General features: G+C 35.9%; 3 protein-coding genes across 6 annotated transcripts; 1 reads left to right on the top strand and 2 right to left on the bottom strand.

The window, feature by feature from the left end:
* Nucleotides 128-3,991, bottom strand: LOC109224823 (RNA pseudouridine synthase 2, chloroplastic). 3 transcript variants are annotated; one of them, XM_019389363.1, is made up of 8 exons: nucleotides 3,510-3,988; nucleotides 3,275-3,418; nucleotides 2,136-2,396; nucleotides 1,809-2,029; nucleotides 1,430-1,508; nucleotides 712-887; nucleotides 521-623; nucleotides 128-440 (listed from the first exon to the last, which is right to left on the bottom strand). In XM_019389363.1, exons 1-8 carry the CDS (start codon nucleotides 3,828-3,830, stop codon nucleotides 432-434), a joined length of 1,314 nt encoding a protein of 437 aa, XP_019244908.1. In that variant the 5' UTR covers nucleotides 3,831-3,988; the 3' UTR covers nucleotides 128-431. The 3 variants fall into 3 exon arrangements, with proteins under 3 accessions (XP_019244908.1, XP_019244906.1, XP_019244907.1); XM_019389361.1 differs by having other exon boundaries at nucleotides 128-623; nucleotides 3,510-3,991; XM_019389362.1 differs by having other exon boundaries at nucleotides 128-623; nucleotides 1,809-2,011; nucleotides 3,510-3,965.
* Nucleotides 4,666-11,852, top strand: LOC109224822 (calcium-dependent protein kinase 29-like). The gene is made up of 8 exons (XM_019389360.1): nucleotides 4,666-5,587; nucleotides 8,856-8,999; nucleotides 9,610-9,762; nucleotides 9,871-9,986; nucleotides 10,066-10,233; nucleotides 10,685-10,812; nucleotides 11,366-11,465; nucleotides 11,567-11,852. Exons 1-8 carry the CDS (start codon nucleotides 4,843-4,845, stop codon nucleotides 11,651-11,653), a joined length of 1,641 nt encoding a protein of 546 aa, XP_019244905.1. The 5' UTR covers nucleotides 4,666-4,842; the 3' UTR covers nucleotides 11,654-11,852.
* Nucleotides 12,524-16,124, bottom strand: LOC109224821 (probable nucleoredoxin 2). 2 transcript variants are annotated; one of them, XM_019389358.1, is made up of 4 exons: nucleotides 15,837-16,124; nucleotides 13,944-14,456; nucleotides 13,164-13,494; nucleotides 12,524-13,075 (listed from the first exon to the last, which is right to left on the bottom strand). In XM_019389358.1, exons 1-4 carry the CDS (start codon nucleotides 16,047-16,049, stop codon nucleotides 12,786-12,788), a joined length of 1,347 nt encoding a protein of 448 aa, XP_019244903.1. In that variant the 5' UTR covers nucleotides 16,050-16,124; the 3' UTR covers nucleotides 12,524-12,785. The 2 variants fall into 2 exon arrangements, with proteins under 2 accessions (XP_019244903.1, XP_019244904.1); XM_019389359.1 differs by having other exon boundaries at nucleotides 12,692-13,075; nucleotides 13,944-14,435; nucleotides 15,837-16,123.

Below are 26,075 nucleotides of genomic sequence, written 5' to 3'. Positions count from 1 at the left end.
ATGTCTTTTCTTAGTTCATCAAATCACTGGGGTTTAAGTAAGAGTCAAGACGCGCAGAGAAAACAATTTCCGCTGTCGGGACAGTTTGGAATAATCGAAGCAGTTTGGAAATAAAACAAGACAGTAATTTCGGGACAAAGTGTAATCAATATTGGTGTGACGAGACATGAACAATCCAGCAATTTAATTACAGAACAGCATGTGAAATGACCTTAAGCAAGAGATCCTCTAGGATGGGTTCAAAATCCTCTCTTCACATTGTAGGAGAGCGATCCAGATATAGCCAGAAAAAGAATAAACTAATGATAGCTATATATTACATTATCAAAACTGTGGTTGAGCAATCAGGACATTTGGTAGATTAACACCAAAGACAAGTTGCTCTTTTATCTGGTCATGCTATCAAACTGATAAACCAGACATAGTTAGACTCATAAGACCTGAAAAGTAGATTGGTCATATCACCACATGTGAGTCATGAAAATTAGAGTAAGGGTGAGGATTTATGTAGCCGAGTTACCTTCTCAGTGCTAATGGCACGAAGCTCGCTTAAAACCTCAGCAAAATCAGCAGGAGGCAACCGAGTGAAATGTATGTTCTCGCCTGTGTATGGATGCTTAAATCTGCAAATCAGACTCACGTGTAAGTAATGGTAACATATGACTATATTTAGCAACGCTGAATAGAGACAAAATAATAATCAAAGCTTACCCAAGGGTTAAAGCATGGAGGCAAGGTCTTTCAATTCCAGAAATCAACTGCGAAAGTTTCCCATGAGACCTTGGAGGTGTTTTAGGCTGAAGAAGCGAAAGGGCCATGTTCTTAGTACCTCCATACACCTCATCACCCAAAAGAGGTATACCTAGGTACTTCGCATGAGCGCGTATCTGTTTCATAAAATCAAGCTTGAGAAATACTGAGGGAATCTCGAAATAGAGAAATTCTACTAGAAAATAATGCTGAAAGCAGAACATCTACACATTGTTTTCTGACTTTTTACAAGGAGAAGCATCTACAAGTTCTATTCTCATAACTAAATTATTATATTAAACAATGCAAAGAATATGCACATCAAGCACAAAGCTCTAACTACAAAGCTTCTATCTTTCCGAGGATACATCATAGAGCTACTTTGGACTAGAATCAGGTGAGACTAATATCACACTAGACATAGTGACATTGTAGATTCAAAAGATGGTTGCTTTGATAATGCTCAATTTCCCTTAGTTTGCTTTAGTACACTATACCTACAGATATGCCCCTTCAAAAAAATACAAGGCAATAACCCCTCTTACCTGCCACTTATATGTATCTTAAAGTGTGTAGGTAGAAAGGACTTGAATAGATACCAATATAAAAAGACGTATTGATGTTTTGGTAGAAGAAAGACACTTGTCATGAGTAACTAAGAGTGCATATAATATTGTACCTGATGAGTGCGCCCCGTTTCTAACCTCCATTCAACCAATGCGGAGCCACCTCCAGCAAGTTTTTCAATTACTTTATACCTGAAAATAACTTGATTTACTTATAGCTGGAAGACCTCAAATCAGCATGTATTTTGAAGAGAAGCAACTAGACCTTTTACACAAAGAGTTCATGTGTTTGGGGTGACTGTGTGCGCATGGTTGTGTGGTTTGGTTGGGGGTTATTTCTGGGGGGTGGGTAAGGGGAAGGGGTAAAGGAGCAGGGAAATAGCTGTGCAACTTGGCTTCAAATACTTTTTGAGAAACAGTAAGTTATAACTTGGTTTCAAACACTAATTGATACTTGACGAAGAAAGCAAAGTACGAAAGAATTTCCAGCACCTACTGGCAGCATTACGGGCTCTTCCACCTTTATGTGATCCAGGAATAGCAACCATACGGATGCGGTTATTTGAATCACGGCCAATTGGGATATCAATGCGTCCTGAAACTGATGTAGGTACCCCACAAGTAATACTGACATAGACTCTTTTTATTGTATGTTTCTTAAACTGTTCAGCTAGATTGGCAAGAGACTGCTCAGTCTGCAGAACGGGAACGACCTTTAAAGTAAGCAAATTAGTCTAGTAACATAAGCACAAACTTCTCAGAAGATAAGGGAATATCTACACAAATTACCCATCTTCAGAGCCTGGAAGTAGGAATCACCTTCGCAACAACAAGCAATCCACTGGTTCCTTTGTCTAACCTATGCACAATTCCTGGCCGGACAGATGGCTCACGCATAACAGAAGAATCGACACCATAAGGACTTTGGTTGGCAGGAAACAAGTTCAACTCATCATCTGAAGTATCTTCCACATCAGAAAGCACTTCTTCACCCTGGAATGAAACGGTGGGAAGACTGCAGTGATGAAGAATTCCGCTTACCAGCGTTCCAGTGGCATTTCCTGGTGCGGGATGAACTACCTGTATTGAAACAAAATTTCCATTGAACTTTCTTAAGCTGACACCTTAAAGTTCCAACATCCATAATACTTCTAGCAATCTATCTGAATCACCGCTGGAGCTAAGGGAAAAAAGAAAGAACAAGTAAGTTTATGTACACTAATTTCTAGCAATCTATCTGAATCACCACTGGAGCTAAGGGAAAAAAAGAAAAAACGAGTAAGTTTATGTACGCTAACATTCATAATAGTTATTACATCAAATTATAAGTATCAAATTTCTTTCTTTTCCAGGCTAACAATCAAGTATCTAGACAATCAATGAACTGCAGCTGTAGAAATGGATAGAAAAATAAAAATCTCAAATCACCCAAATCGAACAGCACACCAGTAGAGCAGAATCAGCATTATCAAACTAGACACCATAAAACAAGTGATTCCGCTCAGTCTTTGAATGTGCATGCTTAATTATATACTCCCTCCGTTTCAATTTATGTGAACCTATTTAACTGGACAGAGTTTAAGAAAAATAAGAAGACTTTTGAACTTGTGGGGTAAAATGAGGCATATATATTTTGTGTGACTATAAAATATTGCATAAAGGTAAATTGTTTCCAAATATGGAAAGGGGTCATTCTTTTTGGCACGGACTAAAAAGGAAATAGGTTCACATAAATTAAAACGGAGGGGCAATATTGATCCCAGATGAGCTTAACTAGAGCAATATGAAAATGATCCTTAGCTCAATGGACCAATACGGTCAATGAGCATTCGTATTGCCGATTCCAACTTGCTTGGAGATTGAGGAGTTGTTTTTCCCGTGCATACTAAATGGGCAAGTGAGTGTTCTATCAAAGAAAAATGCATAGCCAAAAACAACTAGATGATACTAGAACTCACCATGTGAGCAGGCTTGTTAACAACAAGCACATGGTCATCTTCATACACTATATCCAATGGTATATCCTCTGGTTCAGCTCTTAAAGGCTTCAAATCAGCTATTGTACAATTAACCTTATCCCCACCTTTTACCGTATGTGAAACCTACAAAAGATCCAATCTTTACCCCAAAAAAACAAGAAATAGAGCACAAAAACTGAACCCCCTATTCTTATAAACAAAAATATGCTGGTACCTTATCAGTGACGCGACCATTGACAGAAACAAGTCCAGAGCGAATGCTGGACTGAACACGAGCTCTGCTAATACCGTTGATACGGGAGCTGACCCAAGAATCTAGTCTCAGCTTTCCAGTTTTGACATCTACTGTTTCTTCGAGCTTGACGCCGGAGTAATTAGACCTCCGGCTTTGAATTTCATCCGGTGAGTCGTCGGAATCCGAATCTCCGGGGAATTTGGAAAATGCTCTGACAATGAAGCTTGAAACCCTACTAAAAGAAAAGGGTTTTGGGTTTTGTGGGTGCACAAAGATTGATGTTGGAGTTAGTGCTAGCATCGCCAATATCTACAATTTTTGCTTCTTAGGAGATTAAAACGGAGGTTTTTCAGAACTAGAGATATGACGACCAAGATATAATTTTAAGATATTGATTTATGTCACGTCTTAATGATAATGAAATATATTAAAGTAGTAATTATTGTTACATTTAAATTTTAAATCAAAAAGTTAAATAAGTTTGAATTCTTGAAGTATATTGCTATACTAGTATGTGCTATAATAGCTAAGCAATAGGGATGAACACGTCTTATATATATGACCTTCAATATTGCAAAACATTGGAGTATTATTTTAAGTTATCCTAAATTTTTAGTAGTTTAGTTGGTTGGGGAATCAATTACCGATGCTTGCATCAACATAGATTGTGTATATCATACTCACTTAGGGTGCGATCATTCGTTGGACCCGGCATGAACCCGAGATACTTTGTGCACCAGACTATCTTTTTTAGTTGATTACATCACTTTTCACCTTATTGGTGAGGGTTTGATTTCTCGTCTTGTAATCACTTCCTCATTTACTAGAATAATTATGAATTTCAAGCTCGACCCATCTGGAGCAACGATAAAGTTGTCTCTGTATTGTGGAACCAATCATTGATATTTGCATCAGGGTAGGTTGTCTACATCACACCAAGACAAGGGGTATGTTTCTTCTTCAAATCATGCGTGAATGCGGAATATTTCGTACACGAGCTGACGGTTCTTTAAGCTCGACCCATCCCAAAATAAACAATCATATGGGTTGGTCCACGTCATGTTCACATTTTAGAAGTGGAAATCGTAAGCCAGCAAAAAGTGAGCATATTCCAAAGCCAGATCAACAATATATCCAAAGAGACAACTTCAAAGGCAAAGCAAAGCACCTCTAAAAGTAAAGAACTTAGTATGCTGCAAAATCCTAAAAACCAACCAAACATTCTCTCTGAATCAAATACTCCTTAAACATCCAACAAAACACATAAAACTCTCAGAAAAAACTCCATTTTTTTCTCTCAAAATATCATAACATGGGACTTTGTTTCACTAAAGACTCTTGCTTTACAAAGTCTAGAGATGTTCCAATATCATCATCTCCTTCTGATCAATCTCCTGAATATCATCCAATACCTGTATTATCTCAAAAACAGCGCGACGAATCACCAGCACCACCACCAGCACCAGCACCAGCACCAGCACCAAAGCCGATTCCGGCTTTCAATCCTAAGCCAAGAACTAGTATTTCCCTACCATCATCTTCTCAAATAGGTCCAATTTTAGGCAAGCCATATATTGACATTACTACAATATATGATCTTGACAAAGAATTGGGCAGGGGTCAATTTGGAATTACATATCTTTGTACTGATAAATCCAATGGATTGAAATATGCATGTAAGTCCATTTCAAGAAGGAAGTTGGCAAGTTCAAAGGATATAGAAGATGTTAGGAGGGAAATTACAATACTTCAATATTTAAGTGGACAACCAAATATTGTAGAGTTTAAAGGTGCATATGAGGATAGACATAATCTGCATTTGGTTATGGAATTATGCTCAGGTGGTGAACTTTTTGATCGTATTACTGCTAAAGGAAATTATTCAGAGAAAGAAGCTGCTAGAATTGGAAGGCAAATTGTGAATGTGGTTCATGTTTGTCATTTTATGGGAGTTATGCATAGAGACCTTAAACCTGAAAACTTTTTGATGGTTAGTAAAGATGATGATTCTCCATTAAAGGCCACTGATTTTGGTCTATCTGTCTTCATTGAGGAAGGTTAGTTGCAAATTGTATGCTCGTATTTTATTATTCTTAGATTTTTATCGCAAGTTGTTGGTTCTTTCGTTTTCGGTCATCTTACTATCTTATCGTTGTTGCTGCGTACAATAGACCCTTGTGGTCGGGCCCTCTCCGGACCCCGCGCATAGCGGGAGTTTAGTGTACCGCGCTGACCTTTTTCATTGTCATTGCTTCTTTTTCATGGTTTCTATACTACCGTTTTTATTTTCAGTTACACTCAAATTCAGGATCTTCCGCTGCGCGAATTTCCTGAGAAATATTTTTTGTATCAATGATCTGGCGAATTATCAATGATTCGTTCTTAGATTTTCTAAATGGAAATTTGTTCTAAATGATGAAGAGATAAAAAAATTTAACTATTCTGAAATGTTGATTTGAATTGCAATTAAACTCGGCCCAATCTTTTACTAAAAGGATTGAGCCGAATACAACAAAGATTCTATTGCATATATTTTGACTTCATGATCGGCCATTCCATTTTTGCCTCCTGCGCTGGAAGCGAGACCCGAAGGGTGAGCTTATGCCTTTTCCCCCAAATCAATGAAGAAGGGAGGTCTTTCCAAAAGGCGTGAATGCAAATAAAAAACTCTTCCTCCCGGCTTTCTTTCTATTCTCACTCTCATCCGACAAAACCTCGCTAATTGATCTTTACGGTGTCTTTTTATCTGGCATTAACTTGGAACCACGTGCATCTAAAGCACCTTTTACTAAGATCAATGTAGTTGTATTCCTATCATGCTATTGCTTCTGTCTTCCAACCATCTAAGACCGGATTCAATAGCAGCTCCTGCACTCCCCCCTTTTTCTTGACAGAATAACCCTCTTGAAGCTCATCCTCTTCATCATAAATGATCCGCTTGCCCCGAAATGACCTGGACCAATAGGGAAATCCCGCTTGGGTGAAAAAGGCGGGTAAATCTAGTTCAATTGGTAAATACCTTATAGTTATTATCAAGTTACTAAAGAGGCTGATACGTTGGGATTCTTCTAGTGGCGGATTTAGACTAAACACAAGGGGTGCTATACAGGAAGAAATCAATGCCCAGGAAAAAAATAATAAGACTTAGTCTCATCTTTTTGGCCAGTTCAAGGTCAGTCGTGAGCTGTAGGAAAAGATAGTAGCTAACTCGTAATGGTCGACAGTATTCCTGCCATACCTGAATTCCAATTATTTAGAGCTAGAAGCTTCGCCAGAAGCAAGCAAGATGAGGTCGTCGTGCTTATACTTTTCTTGAATCGAGGATATATTGAAAACAACCTATCTACCTGCTTCTGTATCAATATCAATGGTGCTTCTCCATTGGGGTTGGGCCTTTATCTTTTTGCAGAAGTTATTCTCTTCTACTACAGTTTATTTGCTCACATCTACTACAATCATAATATTCTGTGTTGATGTCATGTGATAACTACTTGGAACAAGCTTGATTAATGAGTTGGATACAATTTATTATTATTATTTTTTCTATCAATTGATGGTAATGTGAATTAGACTAGTAGTGACAAAATAAGTTAAGTAGATAAGGTGATTTGTAACTCATCATACTCTTTAACTGTTTTCAACTTTTAAATGTATAGTTGGAAGTTCTTAAAGATATATATATATATATATATATATATATATATATATATATATATATATATATATATATATATATATATATATATATATATATATATATATGTTTGTATGAAGTTCACATTCGTATTGTCTATAATAATAACAACAGTGAGTCCAATTGTACTTTATACATTTATATTTAAAATTTTGAATTCGTCATGGAATAACGGTAAAGTTGTCTCAGTGTGATGTATAAGTTACGGGTTCGAGTCGTAGAAATAACCACTAATGCTCACATTAGGGTAGACTGTTTACATTACACTCTTGAAGTACAACCTTTCTTCGGACCTTACGAGAATGTAAGATGCTTTGTACATCAGATGCGGACTGCCCTTTTAATTCGTCCCCTTCATTTTTGACTCATGACTTACTGCTCCTTACGCGGTTTTGAGGCTTAGGTAGAGAAAATATATACGTAAAATGAACTTTGATCAGGTCGTTGTTGTTATAGTTACGATTTGGGACTGAAAAGAACAAACTTTTCAACTGATGGGACAGTTGAAAAGAAACATACTAGACTTTGGTCCTTAAGTTTGTGAGCAATGAAAGACTTACGTATGTGGATGTCACTTTCAGTCAACCAGGTTGACTCAGTCAAGTGAGAAAGTGACAGGTCAATGTATATTTTCCTTTGTATCAGTGTAAAACCAGGAACATAAGGGTATCCAATGATAGAGGTAAATAATTAAAGAGGAAAGGGTCAATAATACCGTGTTATTTGTACATCATTCCCTTTTACAATTTTGAATTTAAAAAAAAAAAATGACTTTTTAGATCTCTTATGTGTAAAAGATATATCTGTTACATATAAAGGTAAATCTCCCATGTGTGAAAAAAGAGGTAGGATCGTAAAACTAAAAATAAGTTTGTAAAGAGCCAAAAAAAAAAAAACCAACTGACTATCTTTTCTCGTATTAAATTATCGTGTATGCTTTGGATTTCAATAAAGTTACAACCTGAAATATAACTTATTTTAAACCGTAATCAAAAGTAGATGGATAAATTTGGACCTTCTACTCAGAAATATTTCGATTAGATCATGAAATTTGGACCTTCTTCTCGAAATATTTAGACACATCAATGTTGGAGTTCATTAAAGGCAAATACGAGATATATAAGCTATGATGTGTGACAACTAAGGCCTCGTTTGGCCATGAATTTTGCCAAAATAAATTTGGGATTTATTTTCAAAACTCATGTTTGGCCATAAATTTTGCCCATATTTTGGCCAAATCCCAAATCCCAAAATCAGCTGATTTTGGGCCAAAACCCCAAAACTTGGGAATTATATACATGTTTTTCCAAAATAAAGTTGGAAAATATATTTTGAAAACGTATGTCCAAATTAAACACATTTTCATCATCAAACCAAACTTCACCCAAATTAGATTTTTCAAAATAAATTTGGGATCTATGGCAAACGCTAGCTTATGATGGTCGGTGGATTTCATTACGTTCATACATTAGAGGATTTCATTACGTTCATACATTAGAGGATATGATTCTTGTGTAAATATTTACTTAATTACATTTCTATAGCAGATAGAACATGTTATAGATACAAATTATTTCTCACTATCTACTTGCAATAAGCTAAAAAATTTAAGTGAATTATATATTGTACAGGAAAAATTTACAAGGATATAGTTGGAAGTGCATATTATGTGGCACCTGAGGTATTGAAGCGAAAATATGGGAAAGAAATAGATGTGTGGAGTGCTGGAGTTATTTTATACATTCTATTAAGTGGATTTCCTCCTTTCTGGGCTGGTAAGTTACACTACTTTTCCTAGCATAATATGTGGAAATTCAAAAATAACCAGATTTACAAGTGGTCATTTAAAAATAGGCATAGTTTTAAAAGTCATCGAAATTTAGCCACTTTTCATATAAAGATAAATCTAAACGAAAATACTGTTCAAAATCCGGAAAATACTCCAGCATAATATACTGGATCCAGCAAAGTATACCGGTCCAGCATAATATGCTGGAAGTTTATAAACAGGTGCACCGAACTCCAGTATATTATGCTGGACCGGTCTCTGTTGCAGCAAAATAGTGGCTATTTTTCAATGACTTGGCAAACGCTGGTTATTTTTGAATGACCAGTACAAAACCTGGCTAGCCCGTGCTATTTTAACTCTTTTAGCTTATCAGTATATCCACTGATAGTATACAAGAAATTACGTTATCACTTATCAGGTTGTCTAAAAAATATCTATAGGTAACTGACTATTATAGATTAGTAACCTGAAAAATAAGGCGTCCCGTTTGATGAACTTATCTTTGTTGTCTGTGCTGCATTTCCCTTTAATATTCTGATTTTCAACAACTCAAGCTTGATTTAACTATATTTAATGTGTTTGTATTTGTACATCAGAGACTGAAAAAGGCATATTTGAAGAAATTCTTAAAGGCCAACTGGATTTCGAATCCTCTCCCTGGCCTTCTATCTCTTCCTCTGCAAAAGATCTTGTTAGGAAAATGTTGACAATGAATCCTACAAAAAGGATCACTGCAGATGCAGCCCTCGGTAATTACATAATTTACATATTGCTATCCGACTTTAACACGTTATAACAGTAAAGTCGCAAAACTATATTTTTCAACAATAAAATTTGGATGATGATATATGATACAGAACATCCATGGCTCAAGAAAGACGGCGAAGCATCGGACAAGCCTATTGATAGTGCTGTTTTGATTAGGCTAAAGCAATTCAGAGCAAGTAACAAGATGAAGAAGCTTGCTCTTAAGGTACCAAAATTAACATTTTCTCAGTAGTAAAGTGTAACATTTTCTGATGCTGAAATATATACATGCATATTGTTTGAAGGTTATTGCAGAAAATTTATCAGAAGAAGAAATCAAGGGATTGAAGCAGATGTTCAATAACATGGATACTGATGGAAGTGGTACAATCACATATGAAGAACTTAAAACAGGATTGTCTAGGCTAGGTTCCAAGCTCACTGAAACTGAAATAAAACAGCTAATGGATGCAGTAAGAATCTTACAATGTTTGATTTTTTTTGTTTTAGTTTATTTCTCCGTGTATGTGACCAGGAGGTCACGGGTTCACGTCGTGGAAACAGTCTCCTGCAGAAATGCAAGGTAGGTTGCATACAACAGACCCTTGTGGTCTAGCCCTTCCGCGTAGCGGGAGCTTAGTGCACTGGGCTACCCTGTTAGTTTATTTCTCCGTGTGACTTATAGGTCATGGGTTGGAGCCGTGAAAGTAACCGCTAATGCTTGCGTTAGGTTAGGCTGTCTATGTCACACCCCTAGTGGTGCGACCCTTCTCGGGACCTTGCGTGAACGCAATATGCCTTGTGCACCAGACTGACTTCTTTTAATTTATTACAATAAAAAACAAGAAGAACCTTATATTGACTGACTTAGCTTGAACTGCACTAAAATGTGTACTTTTTGGCATTGACGTTTTCTTATTACAGGCAGATGTTGATAATAGTGGGACTATAGATTACATTGAGTTCATTACTGCTACTATGCATAGACACAAACTGGAAAGAGAAGAAAACTTGTACAAGGCTTTTCAGTTTTTTGACAAGGATAATAGTGGGTATGTATTTTCTCCATTTTCCTATTAATTTGGAACTTAACATGTTCCCAATGTACATATAACAACATCAAAGATGCATTTTGGGCGGTGGCGGAACCATCTTATGCTAAGGTGTGTCAATTGACACCCTTGCGCCGGAAAATTACACTGTTTTGACACTCCTTATTCTCTTCGTGTGTTTACTTTTTTACATTTTAACACCCCTCATTCTTGGCTCCGCCACTGATATCGGGTTGTAGTTACCTGAAAAATAATGCTGACAACTTACTACAATAGGTTAAATTACACTAATAGTGTGAAAATCGAATGATTTGTCGACGTGAATAAGTTAAATCTTATTGCAAATAACTTTCTTTCGAGTCGTGGAAATAACTTCTTGTAGAAATGTAGGGTAAGACTGCATAGAATAGACCCTTGTGGTTCAGCCCTTCTTCAGACCCTGCACATAGTGAGAGCTTAGTGCACTGGGCTGCCCCTTTTTTTTCTCTTAAGAGTTATACTTGATTCTTGGATTAACATAATTTGGTTTCAAACTGTTTGTTTATTTTGGCAGATTTATTACAAGAGATGAACTAAGACATGCAATGGCAGAATATGGAATGGGAGATGAAGCTACAATAGATGAAATCCTAGATGATGTTGATACAAATAAAGTTAGCCATTTTTCTGTTATTATAAACTATATTCCATTCTCTGATATCTCTCTTTAAATACAACAAGGTTTTTCATATATGTCAAATTTTCATAAATGTAGGATGGCCTAATTAACTACGAGGAATTTGTAGCAATGATGAGAAGAGGAATTGGTGATGATCATGGAGGGAAACTAAGAGAAAATTGACCACTTTTGCAAATGTGAATTTTCTTTAGTGTGAAATGTGAATTCTCTCCAACTTTATGCTAGAACTGCAATTATTTTCTATGAATAAGATTTTCCCAGTATGTAAAGTTTGTAAGTGAAATACCAGCAGTTTAAGGAGGGGAGTCTCCAGTTCTTGTTAAATTTCAATGGTAAAATACCATTTACCGAGTTTAAGTTCTATGCATCAACGGCTTAAAAAATATATTCACAAAGTAGTTACAAGTAAATTTGTTAACCTAATAAAAATGGTTACTCATCTGCAATTGTTAAGCTACACTGACGAAGTAAAATCTTCACACTGTCAGTGTACAACAACAACCCAGTAAAATCCCACAAGTGGGATCTGGGAGGGTAATGTGTACGCATATCTTACCCCTATCCGAGGGAGTGGAGATGTTGTTTCCGAAAGACCTCGGCTCAAAAAGACGAAAAGAAACAATAGATCAGTACCAACAACAGAAACCAGAAAAATAATATCATCATAAGAGCTAGAAAATAGATGAAAAAACAATAAGAACCACCAGTAAATATGGTCCGGTACTATGAAAAAACAGAAGACAAAACACTAACAGACTAGCCTTTGCCTCAGTGTATATAACTTAAAACTGAATACTATTTCCTAGCATTTCTTCACTCCTCCGTCTGTGTATATAACTTAAATCTGAATATTATTTCCTAGCATTTGAAAGTCCTAAGCCGGAAAATGATGAGATATGAGTCTTTTCCTTTCTGTCCAAGAACCAACTCAACAACTCCTTAAAACAAGATCTATTTTTCTTTTCCTCCCTTTTAAAGAGTCTTTAAAATCCTTTTCAACATTTTAAACTAGTAACAAATGATAGCCTCAGATAAATAAACCATTTACTCACAAGGATTCATCTGCAAGTATTTAAGAGCTTGTCTAACAAAATGTACATTTCTGATTCTTCAAAAGCTCATATTTGGTTGCTGCTAAAACCAAGAATTACAAGTTGAAAAGAGCATAAATAGAGACCATTAAAGATTCACCATAACCTATCAGTAAGACAAACTTCATACCAATTATATTCTTTGCCTATATATCTGGTACCTACATAACATGTAAGAATGCTAAGATCAGCCCAATAACTAATTAGCTGTCTGGGCTACGCGCCACGGGCTTCATACACTTGGGGTGTACCTCATAACCACACTCAAGGCATTGGTAAGCCCATCCATAGCCCTGCTCATCACAATCACAACAGATAAAAGCTCCACCCCCATGGCCTTCGGGTACTAACGTAAGTTCATGTCGATGGCCCGGATGGTGTTCTGTCTTAGGAAGGCCTTTTGCTACTTCATCCATTTGCTTCTCTAGGATTCCTACTCTTGTCTTTGTGAATGGGTAAGCATTCTCTTTATACAAGTTGATAAGACTCCTACCTGTCGAGACATAATTAAGCAACGAAACGTGTGCTCAGGCTAAAAGCTTAAGCTTTGTAAATGAGATGGTCACACACGATAAGATTACCTTGTTTGGTTACTGTTTTGCCGTCAGGGCCCAAAACCACTAGGCTTGGAATCCCTCGGATGTCAAAATACTTAGCTAAGTTCTTGATTGTTGGATCATCATATTGGACTGCTAGCCATGGCATGGTCTCGAAATATGTCATGAACTGTACCTGGTTGCGGTCACTTGATACAAACACTATTTCGAAATCTTCATCCTCCTTTCCTTCTAGTTGCTGCTTAATCTTTTGGTAGACTGACATTAACCTCGGTGTAAATTTGAATGCCGGAATGCACCATTGTGCTGAGAAGTAAAGTCCAATAGTTTTCCCCATTAAAGAAGCAACAGGCACCTACAAGATTAAATTGCAGAGACATGCACAAAAAAAACTGGTGAATGTTTAATGCTAACATATGTAATTCTAGTAGGAGAACTTATGAACTATAATTGCAAATCCATAGTGCAAATTAAGAAATTGGGCGAAACTTACGGGCTATTTTGGGCAGTGATATCGAGCTAATTTGGACTACCCTTTTAGAACAAGTTAAGTTGGGCTATGCTCGAATCTGTCCATTACTAATATATCTCAAGCCCAACCTGCTAAACTCTGGGCGGATTGGGCGGGTTATGTGTTCTTTGGTCAAATTTGACCGTGTTAATCATTGACCAGTACCCCTTGTACATAGCTTCATTATTGCTAGCTTTTACATATCTTGAATAAGCATTTAATTAACATGTGACAAATAATCAAGAGGGCACTATATTCGACAATCTATTGATATATGCAAAAGACGGACTTGCCTGTTTAGGTCCAGGATGCCCCAAAAGATAATCTCTGCCATCGCGTGTTAGCAAATTGCTCAATGTTTGATTGTCATGTTTCTCTTTCTCCTTCTCCTTTAACTCCTCCAACCTTTCTTTGGTAAATGGAAAAGCTTGCACTCCATATCGGTACACAAGTTCAACTCCGTCACTAATGACTGCAGCATCATTGTTAGGTTGTAAAATTATCAAGCAAGGGATACCTTCGACATCAAATTTCTGTGTTAGGGCTCTCCTTGTCTCTAAATCAGAGAATGGAATTGCAAGCCAAGGCATTGATGACTTATAAGTGTTAAATGCATCCAAATCTTCATCAGAAGAAACAAACACGATCTCGAAGCCAGGATCGCTGTGATCTTTAAGTTGCTCGTATACATTGATCAACAGGTCTGTAAACTTTGTACATGGTGGATACCAGTTAGCTGAGAAGTATAGGCCGACAACTTTGCTTTCAAGGTCGGAAACTTTCACCTGCGTCAAGACATCCACTATCTAGTTGAAATGCCATATGTAGTCAGAGGTCAGGGAAGCATGTGAAGTACACAACGCGATAAAATAGGAAGGAAGTTGCTCAACAAACATGTATAAAACATTGAAGCGTGTCAAAAGATGATCGCTTCCATAAGAATATTCCGACACAATGGCATAAACCATGAAAATGAGTTTAAGGTTACCGACAGATTGGTGCAGAATTAGCAGAAATATTGCTTAAAATGTCCGGAAAGAAAAGGATCTCCGACATCAAACCAAAATAGGCAAATATAAAGATGATATCATAATTCATATCTATGCCTACCGCAAAATAACACAATACTAAGACGTTTCTGAGCAATACCAAACTGTTGTTCAGTAACTTTTTTTATTTCATCTTTTCAATTAGAAAAACTAATTGCTAGTCCTATTTGACATGTTTGTAATTGGTTACTGTATCATTTGTATGTATTGTAAGCATCCTCTCTTTCAATTCAAAACCAAAGTTAAAATTACTAATTGCATCAAATTATGCAACTTATGTTTACTATAAAAGAACTTTGGTATCCAGGGAGAGTCGAAACTGAGCCATTCGTCCGTTAGCTGTCTCCGTTTTCTTTTCAATCTATATATCAAATTAAGCAACTTATGCTAGATATGTTATTCATGCAAGGAAATTACCAGTTCTTTTTGCCGTAATAATACTGTTTATGCACCACTATTTTGGATGTTCTACACTTCAAAAGATTTAGTTAAACCTTTAACACAACTAGCTAGCTAATTAAGAAATACGACCTCAGCTAGTTAAGGTACTTTAATTTTTCCACCAATACTTATAGTTTAGAGGTACTAGTAGAATTTATCACACGCTATAGGCGTGGCCGATGTAGAGTATGGTCGCCGGGTTCAACTGAATTCGGTATTTTCGCCACAGAGCATAAATTTATTAAAATTACAACAAATGGTAGGTCTGAAATCATAACTTTAAAACTACAATGGATTCTAATGTTAAAAACCTTAAAAGTTAAACCCACATAATCTAAATCTTGATCCGCTTCTGGGCCTATAGGTATGAGTTCAATTGTCATTTTTTATTTTTTTTAACTTTCTTTATCCCTATATATGTATAGAAAATTCTGAAGAAAAAAATATTAAGTCTTTTTCATCTTTTTGAGCAAAGGATTTATCAGAAACAACCTCCCTACTCCCTACTCCGGGAATAGGGGTAAGGTCTGAGTACCAGTGGCGAGACGGGAATAGGGGTAAGGTCTGAGTACCAGTGGCGAGACCAGAATTTTTTCTGATATAAAAATAGATAAAGATTTTTTTACCTAACTATACAGTATAATTTTTCAGGGAACAGTGGCAAGAGAAGTAACTAGTACTATAAGTAATAAGTACCTGAGCTCCGGTTGAAGAGAGAAGAAAATCACCATCTTTGGAAGCTAAAATGGAGCGATAATCCCCAGCAGAAACAACCTGATGAGAATCTTCATCTTTTACAGGAAAAGAGTGATAAACAGGGACGAAGCTGTTGTCTATTTCTGCTTCTTCATCTTCCTCTGTATTGTTAATTATCTTGTCCTTATTTTCTTCTATAATTGTCTCATCCATATTCTTCTACTTCATTCTCTTTCTTTCGCCCCTTTTAAGCAGCTATAGTTGAGTGTGATATTTCACTAATATGAAAACCATCAATTCAAACTAGCGCTTTGTATTGTTTGGGAAAGTTTTTTTGATTTCTCGCACGGTATTCGGTACTTATATTGGGGCCCGATTAATTCAAATTTGCGCTGGAAAATCTTATATTGGGGCGGAGCGTTCCCTAACAAAGGAGGCTCCATATTCAGGGGCTCGAACTTAACACCTCTGATTAAGAATAAAGAATTACTTACCACTTCACCATAATCCTTGTTGGTGTTTGGAAAAGTTATTATTGTACCTAGCTAGCGTGAAAGCCATGTGTTTTTATTTACCATCTATATCGTTCTACGTACAATTCATGCATACCTCTCTTCATTTTGTAACACGTAGCGTTTTATTCTCTCTCCTCTTTTAACTTTCCTTCCCACTTTTCTCGCCATCAATGTTGTGCCTTTCCAATTCTCTACTTTTTATTTTGTATTTTTCAGTTATTAAACAATCAAAATCCGTACATTTTGATGATTTATTTGTATTTTTTTGAATGGTAACAGCCCAATCCGCTAGTGATATTGTCCGTTCTTGGCCTAGTCAATCAACTGCATTACTAAAATTTTAAATACGCTAGTTATATTTAGCAAACTGTTGCAATATCTAAAGTTTATTCGTCATTTTCATGATTTTGAAGATCTGCATATATTAAATTACTAACTTTAAAATTTGATGTTATGTTCTGTTTTATTTAACTAAATTTTTCATCATTGCTAATTTTAAGTCAAATTACCATTTTTAATCTGCGCCAAAATCAACTACTATCATTAAAACGGGATGGAGGGACTATTATTTAAACATTTCTCTGCTCAATTCCATATACATGTATATATTATTTACCCTTTAACTGACGTACTTCTAAATTGGGGTGAAGTAAGTAATAGATTATCATAAAAAGCAGTCATAACTCATATATATGATATTAATTTCAAGTCTCAAACGTGATGAAACATCGGAATTAAATTTTCAATCAAATAAATTAGATTGTAAGCAAATTAACCCATGGTTATGCAATTTAGTCGTTTAATGTCAAACCACAAAGAGAAGTGAACATTCTGTAATTATGTGATTTGGCCACGTATTGTGATAGTGAACAATTTAAGGAGGAATCTTGTAAGAAAAGCACTTTAGAATTTCGTGGTGTTTACGTAATATAGAACGTACTCTACTTTTTTTCTCAACGAAAAGATGTGCAGCATATATAGGGGACACCTGGCTCCTTCTCTATCTGCTATTTTCTTTCTCCCCACATTTTTATCACCTTATCTTTACTTTGACGAAAGGTGTTATAAATATATATTATAAGTATTATGGATGTTTATTTAGTATTTCGTTGTAAATAAATTTTTTGAAGAAATTCATTCATATGGAATTTCACCGTAAATATGTTTATCTATTTAGTACTCTATTGGAAAAAAGCCTCCTGAAGAAGCTTATCATTTCGGTACGCCGTTATGGATAAATATTACCTCCGGTAGAAGATTATCTATATCTGGTACAGTAGCAGCTTACAAGTAACTTACAAGCAACTTACACAAAAGCTTGCAGTAGCAGCTTACAAGTAACTTACAAGCAGCTTACACAGCAGCTTGCGGTAGCAGCTTACAAGCAACTTACAAACAGCTTACACAGCAGCTTGCAGTAGTAGCTTACAAGCAGCTTACACAGCAGCTTGCAGTAGCAGCTTACACAACAGCTTCCTTTCTTCTATAAATAGAGGAGATTTCAGTTCATTATGTACATGAGTTTTGAAAGTTGAATAATACATCAATCTCTTTCTCTATACTTGTCTTTGATTTATTTACTTTACAATTTTTATTTTATAACACGTTATCAGCACGAGACTCTGCTTTTTGAGCACTTACTTCGAATTTAATTTCTATTTCAGTGTTCATCTCTGATGTAATGTGACGCTCTTACGTCCGTGGTTAGATCCTGTTCATTCCGAACATCATAAAGCAGATTAGTCTTTGTTATAAATTCCATTTCTCTGAACACCTGAGATGCAATCCTACTGGTATTCTTAAGATAAGTACTACTATTAGATTATGTTCTTTATGTCTTTCGAGCTTGAATAAATATATGTTTATCGTGTATGTTAATTAATGTCTTTTTAGCCAACTAATGATGCAGATATCGTTTTACTTAGATGTGGTCTCGTGAAATTGAAAAAAACAATTGATTTTACTTAAGTTGTTATATGGTCGCGAGACACACCAGTTTTTATGTGGCAAACGAATGCGGTATACATATATGTATACAATAGCTATTTTGTGCTTATTGTCATTCTAGTTATCTTAATAAACAGTTGCAAAGTGGATAACATTGTTAGATTCACTTAAACTCCAGCAGAGTTTGTAAGACATATACAAACCACCTGGATTGGTTATGTTTCCTATATCTCATTGTGACTAAATTTTGTTAACCACCAGAAGTGGTATATGGCTATGACTACCAGAATTGATAATTTAGGCTTTCTATGGTTACAATTGAAGATAAGCTAGAGAAAATTTCTCTATATTACTTGCATGCCTCGATTTGCTCCTGAAGTTGCATTATCTTAAAAGAGGTTGAAGCATCACACGATTTGGTGTGATTAATGCACGTTCAGATAATTATGTTCCGTTTCCTGAAGGATGAGAACTTTGGATGAATATTAGTCAATTCCCTGAAGTGAATGTGACAATATTAATAATACTCGTAAATATGAACGCGCTTTTGATGTAAATATATTACAATTCACCTCTAGAAGAGGTAATATGATCGAGAGAATATATACTCATTTTTTTGTATTTTAAATTTGCTCCTGAAGAAGTAACACAATTAAAATGTTCTCCTGAAGCAGGAAAATATTATGAAACTCTGTCTTTCTGTGCTTAAATAAAATAATAAGCTATTCAAAGTTATTTTTGAAGCAAATTTTCATTCCCTGGAGTGAATGAAGAAATACCACAACTCACCTCCTGAAGAGTTAGAATAACAAAGGATATAAATCTTGTTTTTGTGGCACAAAGATCATTGTCGCACGTACCCGTTATACGTAAAATATCTTGGATAATTTTATTAAATATCATTCCAAGGCAAAAGTATTCTTGTAGAATGCTTTCTACTACAACCACATTAATATGTTATGGTTAGTTATCGAGTTCCCCGAAGGAAATAACAACTCGTGTATCTTTCCCTGAAGGAGATATTTGTCACAAATTTGGTGGTAAAAATACTGAAATTTTTAATTTCTTACATTTATGAATTTAGAATTGTCTTTATAATATTCATTTGATTATGATTTTCTCTCATGATACCAGAAGTGTCTGAACAATATTTGATAGTACAAAATGTATGAACAACTCATGAAAAGCTAACTTTTTGTCTAGACGATACATGACACAAGTAGTGTCTGAATAATATTTGATTGTGGACAATAAATTGAAGGCTCCCAAAGAGCTTATTTGTCATTATTGTGGTCAAAACAGATGTTATGATAAACCCGAAGTTTACTAATACAAATGACAATCATACTGAGACCACAAATGCTTGAAAGATTGAAAATCTTCATGTTTTCACAATCATAGGGGGTAAATGTATGTGAGAAGTTATCCGCCTTATTCTTCAATTTGTACTACATCATATGTATCCAATTCTCGCGTCGGTCGCGGATGTAACAAATGCAGAAAATGCTATTGTGATACATATGTTTCACTTAGCACTCGACCAAGACAAGAGTGAGGTAAATTTTAATAATCTAACTTGGGATTGGAGAAACGAATTTGTGAACTTTTTGCAGTACGGTATCTTGCCTGAGGACAAGAAGAAGTCACAATTGCTTCGGTAAAAAGAAGCTTGGTATTGCATAATTCGTGAAAATTTATATCGAAAGATGCTTGGTAGACCTTTAGCATGGTGTCTCGACCCATCAAAACGGAGTATGTGATGAGATAAGTACATGAGGGGCATTGCGAAAATCATGCCGGGGGAAGATCGTTGGTGAAGACATTAATAAGACCAGGATATTATTCGCAAAAAATAGAAGAAGAAGCAGAAAACTTTGTAGCCAGGTGCGATAAATGTCAACAATATGCCAATAACATGCGCCGCCCATCAGAGCTGTTGCATTCAGTTATTTCACCATGGCTCTTCATGAAATGGGGCATGGACATTGTAGGGACATTGCCTCAAGCTAAAGGAAAGGTACAGTTTCTGTTAGTTTTGGCAGATTATTTTTCAAAATGGGTAGAAGCAGGTGCTTTTAAATAGGTGCGGGAAAAAGAAGTTAGGGATTTTATTTGTCGAAACATTATGTGTCGATTTTGGGTTCCAAAGGAATATATGACAATGGTATTCAGTTCATAGGCACGAAATCACAGAATTCTTTTGAAGTTGGCAGATCAAATGGATTACTTCCGCACCTTACCTCCCTGCGGCCAACGGATAAGATGAATCAACAAATAAAGTTATTATCAATAAATTGAATAAGAGATTAGAAGAATCAAAAGGCAAATGGCCAGAAGTATTACCGGGGGTGTTATGGGCTTATCGAAAGACATAAAAAACAAGTACGGGTGAGACTCCATTTTTACTTGTATATGGTGCAGAAGATTTGATTTCGATAGAGATAAGTGAACCAAGTACGAGGTACACGCATGTCACTGTAACGGCAAATGAGGAAGAGCTGCGAACGAATTTGGATTTGTTAAAAGAAAGGAGGGAAGCAACATTAATACGAATGGCAAATTAAAAGTAGATGATTGAATGATATTATAACAGGAAAGCCAATTTGAGGTATTTTAAGATTGGGGACTTCGTTCCCAAGAAGGTGTTCTGGTCAACGAAAGCAACAAAAGCATGAAAGTTGAGTCCAAATTGGGAATACCCATATAGAGTTAAAGGCATCGCTGGAAAATGAGCATACGGGTTAGAAACCACGGATGGCAAGGTACTACCATCGAACTGGAATGCAGTTCATTTGAAGAAGTATTGCTTCTAAACGAGGAAAATACCCACGGTCAGGTATCACACAAGTTCAATTTTATTTTGTTCTTTTGAATTTTACTAACTATTTTAGATGATAGGCAAAAAGCTGGGCGTACCGAATGATGATTTTAATCCCCGAAAGACATGCGAAAAATTTAATTATTCCCGGTCTAGGTTATAACTTTTCTGATGAAAAAAGGGTTACACAGTCATCATCTAAAAAACTATCTCCGAGTCCTGTTTGTATCTTCCTATTACAAGGAATGGACCAAAAGAAAGAAGTTGATCCAGTGTCCGGGGACTATGCATATAGAAGGATACACGAGGAAGAAAAATGTATACCAAGGGCATAGTTCAACCTAGATTAAACCTTGAAGAGACCCTGGGCATAATTCAGCCTAGATTAAAACCTTGAAGAGCCCCTTTAAAAGTTTTCAAAGGAGTTCAAACTCGCAAAAAGGATGCAAGATATTCCCACGAGCTTCTAGGTTAAGGCCATAAAGTTAGTCGCGGGAAAGTAGACCCGAATTTGTAAACCTACTACAATAAAAGCGGTCATGAATATGTTATATGAACAATTATGAGAATCATGTACGAAATTTATTTGAAACCAAAGCATAAAACTTCTTCAAATTATTTCCCTTTTCATGTTTACTCCATGTTTCATATATTTTTACCAATATAAAGATGAGACGTCATCTTCATCAGTGTCGATAATATAAAGGGCCCTCTTTTATAAAAATCCGTATATATTGAAGGCACGGTTTATTAAAGCATTCTTCAGTGCAAGTGAAAGCTCAAATATTTAAAGGGCAAAAATCATAAAATGCGGGAAAAGGAATAAAAACATTTATATATGTTAACCCTAAAGAACAAGGGTGATATTTTATGTCATCTAACCCCAAAAAAGACAGGAGTAGGCAAAAACAAGCCTTCCAAAAAACCGTCAAAAAGTTGTTAAAAAAAGGCAACATAGGGAAGTTCCAAGTAAAAGAGAAAAGCTAAGGAGCATCATCAACGGAAGAAGAGGGATCAACTTGGGGAGAAGAGGCCTGAACATCAGCTCCGAGGAACAAGTCCATCTCCATCATCCTTAGAACCTTCATCTTCAGGTGTGGAAAAGCAAACGTTGCTGAGTTTGATCAATTGCTTCTTGTTGATACCCAATTTTGCCCTCATATTTTTCAAACAGTATATATACTTTCAGAATATCATTTTTACAGCATTACTTAGTCTACAAGAGTCATATGAGCATTTTCTATAATTTTTCATAATTTTAGAGTTTTAAATTTTTTTTGGCATTTAAATTACTTGAATATTTATTAATTACCCCTTAATTTATTTTGTGATTAATTACCCAAAGTTATTATTTGCATCAACATATATGTTCCAGAATATTTTACTTTATTTTATATAAGTATATTTGTATTTTTGAGCTATTTACATATCTTGCAATAATAGCCTATATTCAGGCATAATTACATTCTCTATTACATTATTTGTGTCAAAATAAAATTTTATATTTTTATAATGAAAAATTATTATTTTCAATCATTTTATTGCATAAGTAATATTTTGTTATTTATTAATTATTTTATTTAAAAATGTCTGTGTATTTAAATATAGCCCCAAATTATACAATTTTTCCGACCACAATAGTGGCCCAAACCCCTCAAATCCCTGACCCAAATCCCCTAGCCCAATATCAGCGACCCACTACCCTATATCCGTCCACTAACCCGATCCGCCTCTCATTAAATCCTAGTAATTGATCTACGACCTATATGCCATCTCCCTCTTCTAATTGACCTCACCCCAAACCCTAGCCTCATTTTTACCCGGTCAGCCGCCTCTACACACTTTCAAGCCTTCCCCTCACTTCACAAACCCTAGCTGCCTCCCCAAATCTTTTCCAAATCCGATCAAATCATGGATTCCTTCTGTAATTCTCTTACCTTTTAAGCGTTACCTCATCGCTACTTATAAGATTATGGTGTTACTTAGTATTGGCCTCACTTTTAGCAAATACCAATCTCCAAATCAAGAGAATCGGCTTCGCCCTTCAAGATTTGGAAGATAGATCAACTATATGCATCATGGCAAGGTCATATGAGTCTGATTTACCAATATCTCCGATCAATCTTTGATTCTGGTCAAACTAGGGTCTACCTGATTTTTTCCCCTAATTTTGTTCTTAAACGATTATGCATGCTCTTCGTTCCTTATTTTGTGCTTGATTGATTGTATTTCCTTGTTTGTGCATTTAATTTCTACTACTATATAAACCCCTCCCCAATTTCCTTTTTGAACGGATATTAGTCATTGAAATTAACTACTGTTACTCTCTCTTATTCTTTTATTCTATAGTATTCTGAAATTTGAGACCTTGGCCGGCTGAAAGCCAAGGCCACTAGAAATTCGATTGTTGCTCTTTCTCAGTGCGAGCACTGCCTGGGTTCACTTGAAATCCTTGGGAACTCTGACGCATTGAGATTCTGGGAGTCTTGCTGTTTATTGCTAATTAATTTGCTGATGGAACTTAATTTACTTGTTCGTTGAATTTGCAACAGGTGAGTACCTTGACTCTTGCAATTCCGTTCTTAGTTGTGGTACTATGCTTGTTCGAATTTTCTGAACCTATGTTACAATATGTTGTTACCTTTGTTTGCAATCCTATCTATCTCGAAGTTAGCCTATAATCTTGTATTCTTTATCATCTAAACTTGCCCTAATCCTGCACTTGGATATCTGCCTACTATGTATATTTTGACCATCTTGAATCTACTTAGTCTACTATGTTTATGCACACATGAGTTTCCTATGTATGTTACTTGACCATATTTGTGAGCACGTGATTTTTGCCTTGCATGAATTACTCCTACAGAATTCCAAAAATTAGGAATTTTCTTTTAATTATTTGCTTTTTAGGAATTAATTGCATAATTTTTGTGTTTGTTTGCATTTTTGTGTGCATTTTTAATTTATATAATTCATGAAAAATACAAAAATATGTTGCATTTGCATTTAGGGCTTTATTTTATATTTTTAGATTTATTAGTTAATTAATGTTACAAAAATTGAAAGAAAATCACAAAAAATAACTCTTGTTGCATTTTACTCTTAATTTTTCACATTTATCATAGTTTTTCTTTTAAATTAAGACTTAATTAATTTTTGAGAAGCAATTAGTTATTATGTTAATTTTCAGGATTAAATCAGATTTTTACCTTTTTTATGGTAATTAACAAATTTTGAAAAAAATAAAAAAACGTAAAGAAGAAAAAAGAAAGAGAAAATGAAAAGAAAAGGGGGTCTTTAATAAGAAACCCAGTTTTGGGCCATTTCAATCAAAATTACCATGCCCAAAACCCCTAAACCCATCGAAAACCACTCAAATCCCAGCCCAGACCCGTGTCCAACCGGTCCAGTCTCCCCTCACACAAAACGACCCCATTTTTCCCTTGATCAATCCTGGTCGTCGAGGTTTTGGAGATCTAACGGTCCTGAAGCTAGGGTCTCTAACTATAAGACTGTCCAAACGCCCCCCTACCACATCCGATCATCTCCTTCACAACCTCTCTTCTTAGAACCCTAACGCCGCCGCCTCCAAATCCTCCACCACTGGTGGCGGCGCCACCACAAATCGCCCTGAAATTAACACCCCACACGCTCCTCCACCTCCACATCCCTAATCCGCAAACACTTTCCCTCAAATAAACCTAGAACTCCTCGAATCTCCGTTTAAAGATGGAAACCCTAGCGCCGCCACAGTTTCTCCGGTGGCGGCGCATCCTCTATTCAACCCCAAAATCACACCCCTGAACCCCATTCTCTCCCTCATCCCAAATCCCCATTTGTTTTCCCACGAATCCCCCTCCAATGGCTCGAATCTTGAATCAGAAAAGAGCCCTAATTTCATAATTTCAAATTCAACGGGCCTTTGAGGATTTTTGGACTGTACTGGACCTTAGTCCTGTGTTTTCACACGAAAACACAAGATTAAGGTCTAACATGGTCAAGAATCGAAGAACTTCTTCAAGTGTTTCAAGTCCATTCGGAGCCCACGAGTATTCCTTCTTCAGTTCTCTTCTGTTAATTTTTTTTTACTTTCTTTTCATTTTTTTACCTTGCATTGTCATCTGTTTCGCCCTTTTCTTTTAGACTCTTTTTGCTTGCCCAGTTTCGGAACTATTCTTTACATGCATGTTAGCTTTCTTTTCTTTAATTAGCTTAAATAATTTGTTAGTAGTTTAGTTCCAGTTCATTAAGTGTTAGTTGCATTAAGTGGATTCCGTGAGAATTTTTGCTCGAATTGCTTCTGTTTCTTCTTGTTTTCATTTTTAATTCAGAAAATTGGTTTGATTGTGTTTGGGATTGAGATTCATACCCCTGAGTTTGGTTTTGGGCTGGGTTTCTAATGAATTTGACCAGGGTTAACTTGACCCATAACCCATTTGAGCCCAATGTAAAAACAGGTTAGCAAATGGGTAATTGGGGCAATACACTGAGAGAATCTCTCAAGTAACTACCTGAGAAGCTTCTCAGAAGCTGTATAATATACTTACTTGGCTCGCAAGTCATAAAATAAGGGACTAACTAGCAAAAAGGAAAACTAAGAAAGGACTAAAATGAAAAAAACTAAACCCCTAAGGCTTCCCTAGTAACTTGCCTATAAAGGCATTGTTACTTGAGGCTGAATTCAGATTTTGAAGAGCTAAAAATCCAAAAATTGAAAAACGGCTGGAAATATCTAGTGAAACACTGTTCCATTGAAGAATTTGGTGATCCTTTGAGGCTCTCATTTCTGAAATCACCTCTGGATAATCAGTGGTTAAAATGACTTGATTTTGGTTAATTTTCAAGAGTTTTGCTTCAAGTTGGGTGGTCTTTTGATTACTGAACATCATCTGAGATTTCTGTTGGTTCGAACTTGTTTCAAAGCTGGTTTTTCCTTGGTTATTTCTGGGCTAATTCCAT

Source organism: Nicotiana attenuata, chromosome 4, assembly GCF_001879085.1.
Source record: "Nicotiana attenuata strain UT chromosome 4, NIATTr2, whole genome shotgun sequence".
Classification (NCBI taxonomy): domain Eukaryota; kingdom Viridiplantae; phylum Streptophyta; class Magnoliopsida; order Solanales; family Solanaceae; genus Nicotiana; species Nicotiana attenuata.
The sequence above is the reverse complement of the archived record's forward strand: the minus strand, read 5'-3'. Positions and strand labels throughout refer to the sequence as shown.